Here is a 3,443-nt window from a genome sequence, read left to right on the forward strand (position 1 = left end):
TGAGTAGAAGAAGAGTAAAAAGTTAGTTGTAACTTCTTTTTTGGGTTAAATGAAGGCACATAAAAACAAGAAATTTGGTAATGTCAACATAACATAAATATATGAAAAAAGTAACATACTTATGCATATGATAATTAAAATCCAAAAGTAACATAGTTATGCATATAATAATTAAAATCCTTGTTCTACATAGTTGCAACATTAAACTTGAGAGAATACTAAAAAAACCTAGTTAAATACCACTCAATCCTCTTATCATTCACTTTTCGATCTTTAAATAGCCATCAAATAATCCCAATTCAATCTTGAAAAATTACGAGATCGAACATCATCCCAATCCGAGCTCCAAATCTAGGCCATTTGGATCATCATTACATTCCAATCGGAGCTCCAAATCTATGCCATTCGGATCATTGTCGCTGTCATCAGGGTCTTCCTCAAAATGAGCAACCATATTGGACATCCTCGTAATCTGTTAGAAGAGGGAGAAGGAAAAAATATGTGACTGATTGTATGCAAAAAATAATAATTATTAATCATATTACTAAGTGCATATCTGATCCTCCAGAAATAGTTCATTTTTAAAGGTTTCAATATGAATGCATAAATATTTTTAAAAAGTCCGAGCAACATATAATTAATTAATAGAAAATGAAAACAGACCTCTTCCGTTAATCTAGTATTCTCATTTTGCAAGTCTTGTAGGATTTTTTGTTCTTGCTCAGCATTATTGCAATTAGCACAAATCCTTTTGTTCAACTCAGAATATAGTTGCAAACTCTCAGCATGCAATCTTTCATTTTCCAAACGAAGAATCTCATTTTCGTCCATATCCCTTTGGGCCTGAAATTCGTGTAATGATATATACAAAGATATATTTGACCTTTATAAATATATAAATAGTTTAATTTTTAAGTGATCGCCAAAATTTTAAAATAAAAACCTGGATGTGATATCTTTTGTTGTCTAACCAAATTTTGATTTGCGTAGGGTCAAGCTCTAGCTCACCACTTAGTTTCTCTATTACATGATCTTCTGAATCTGGCATCTTACTAAACATTCTAGATAGAAAATAAAAATTATAATACAAAAAAATAATTGATAAAAAATAAAAAAAGGAACAAAACAAAGAAGAAGATTAATAAATGACAAGAAAGAAAAATCGAGAGAGATATGAATATTTTTTGTCATTAGATAATAAAAATATGTCGCTAGATTTATTTGGATTAAAAAATTCTTTTTAATTTGTATCCTTAAGAAAGACATAATTACTTTCATATGGCAGTTTGAGCATTGATTAAAAAAATATAACAAGATAAGAAATTATTATTTTTCATGATTTACATAATTGTGTTTAACCACTTTGTTTTACTTTCCTTACAATTGGTGAAGTGAAACATTTGACAAGTCAAATTTCCATTCTAGTAGTGAAATGCACAAAAAGCTATGATAGACATATTAAAAAAACCTAGAGAACATGTAATTTTGTTATGTGACACACTAAAGAACATCATAAATAAGTAAAAACCTAAAAAAAATAAAAAGATAAATAAAAGAGTCAAAAAAATATAATTTATCTAACAAACTCACTCTTCAAGCTTTTTAATTGCTTGTTCAAACTCATTCTCTTGATCAGAATTTGACCTAACATTTTTATCATTTTGAGAAGTCATGAATGATCGAAAAATGAAATGAGAGAGAAGATAAAAATGTGATGGACAAATAAAGAATTCTCAATGAAGAATATATATATAGAAAAAATTTGATCAATATCAGAGTTATTAAATCTCTCAAGTAAAAAATATTTAATGATTCATGAATTCTTGTTAACAAATATTTAATTATTGAGATCATCTAATCTAACTATTTATCAATTCTATTGGGAAAAGTCAGATATTATTTTGAAATTTATGTCATAGATAAAAGTAAGTTTAATTTAAATAAAGTTGAAGTACTTAATCAGTTTAATGCAATTTGACTGCATTTTTCTAGTATTTTGATCAATCTTTTTTTCTTTTTTCATATTGTTTACTTGAGTCACAATTAAACTATTTTAATTTTAAATTTTTTATTGGATTATTGGGAGGGTAAGTTTCCTCCTATATGAATTATTACCTAATGATCAGTGAAATATATCTGGATCAAATATTTGTCTACAAATGCTTCTAGGTACGTTTGGATATAAAATATATGTCCATTGACATATATACCGGGTTTATTAACTGACACATTATCTTTTATTTTTTTAAAAATATTTTCTAATTAATTCGTTAAGTCCTAAAACTCTCTCCTTTCAAGTCAGAGATATCAACACCTCGGCTGAGATAAGACTACAACTAAGAAGGTGGAGAAGAAAATATTGGGTATCGGGATAGAAAATAAATTAATTTATATGGTGATAATTTTTATTTTAATCTAATATTAATTTATAACTTTGTCACGGTGATTGTTTTTCCACATGGAGTGCTACTTGACAGAATTCTTAAACAAAAGAGAAAGTGTAATATGTAAGCCGTCATATATTATTGAAGTGTGTTTCACAACTATTAGATGATAGCCCAGGTAGCAAATTTACACTCTATATTATTCAGATATGAAACTCAAAAGTTGAAACAATTTAGATATATTTTTTACTTTTAGCTCTTTTTATAAAAGCTAACAGCTAGAGTTTATTAAACATTTGACAGAAATTAGAAGTCCTCTCATCATACTAATTCTAAAATTATTATTTCATACTTGCCTCTTATCGTACTAATTCTAAAATTATTATTTCATACTTGTTGAGCGAATAGGCACATATTTTACAATAAAATTAGTTTTCATCACTGCATACAGTACCATCAAAATATATTAATAACAAAACTTTTTTCAAGATATTGATCAACATTCAAGATTGTTAAAAGAGTAATTGAATTCTATTCCTAAGGGGGGAAGAAAAAAAATCCCCCATATATATAAAAAAATTGTGGCATCCGAATCGATTTTTGTGCATCTCAATTAATTTTATGAAATATCCATCACCTCACACTAACACATATAACAGATAACTTTATCCATCAAAACTAGAATAGTATAGATTGGAAGAAATCACCCAGTATTTTGATTTTTCAATTTTTCTTTTCTATAGCAAATTAAAAAAACACAAAACACACACACACGAAGTGATTTCTTATTATGTGTCTAAGTATTAGTGGATAGAGTAACTAAGTATTTATTATGATATGGTGAGAGAGATAACTCGTGAATTAGTCCAAATATATGTAAGTTAATTCGAACTTCACAATTGTAAAAAGAGGAAAAGGAGGAGAGAACAATTAATGAAAAAGAGCAAATATCGAATGAAACTAGCAAGAAAATCACATAAACCATGAAAAGGCTTTTCACTGTCAATTATTTCTGTTTTTCAAAGTGAAACTGTAATAATAATAATAAGAACAAAAAAA

The 3,443-nt window shown here is 27.0% G+C and overlaps 1 protein-coding gene across 1 annotated transcript; it reads right to left on the bottom strand.

Annotated features, from left to right (window-relative positions):
- Positions 1 to 272: 272 nt before the first annotated feature.
- On the bottom strand, positions 273 to 1,947 carry LOC107850132 (homeobox-leucine zipper protein PROTODERMAL FACTOR 2-like). The gene is made up of 3 exons (XM_047400525.1): positions 1,591 to 1,947; positions 664 to 1,061; positions 273 to 472 (listed from the first exon to the last, which is right to left on the bottom strand). The coding sequence occupies exons 2-3, from the start codon at positions 829 to 831 to the stop codon at positions 329 to 331; spliced, it is 312 nt and encodes a 103-aa protein (XP_047256481.1). The 5' UTR covers positions 832 to 1,061; positions 1,591 to 1,947; the 3' UTR covers positions 273 to 328.
- Between the last annotated feature and the right edge of the window lie 1,496 nt (positions 1,948 to 3,443).

Source organism: Capsicum annuum, chromosome 12 (assembly GCF_002878395.1).
Source record: "Capsicum annuum cultivar UCD-10X-F1 chromosome 12, UCD10Xv1.1, whole genome shotgun sequence".
Lineage (NCBI taxonomy): Eukaryota > Viridiplantae > Streptophyta > Magnoliopsida > Solanales > Solanaceae > Capsicum > Capsicum annuum.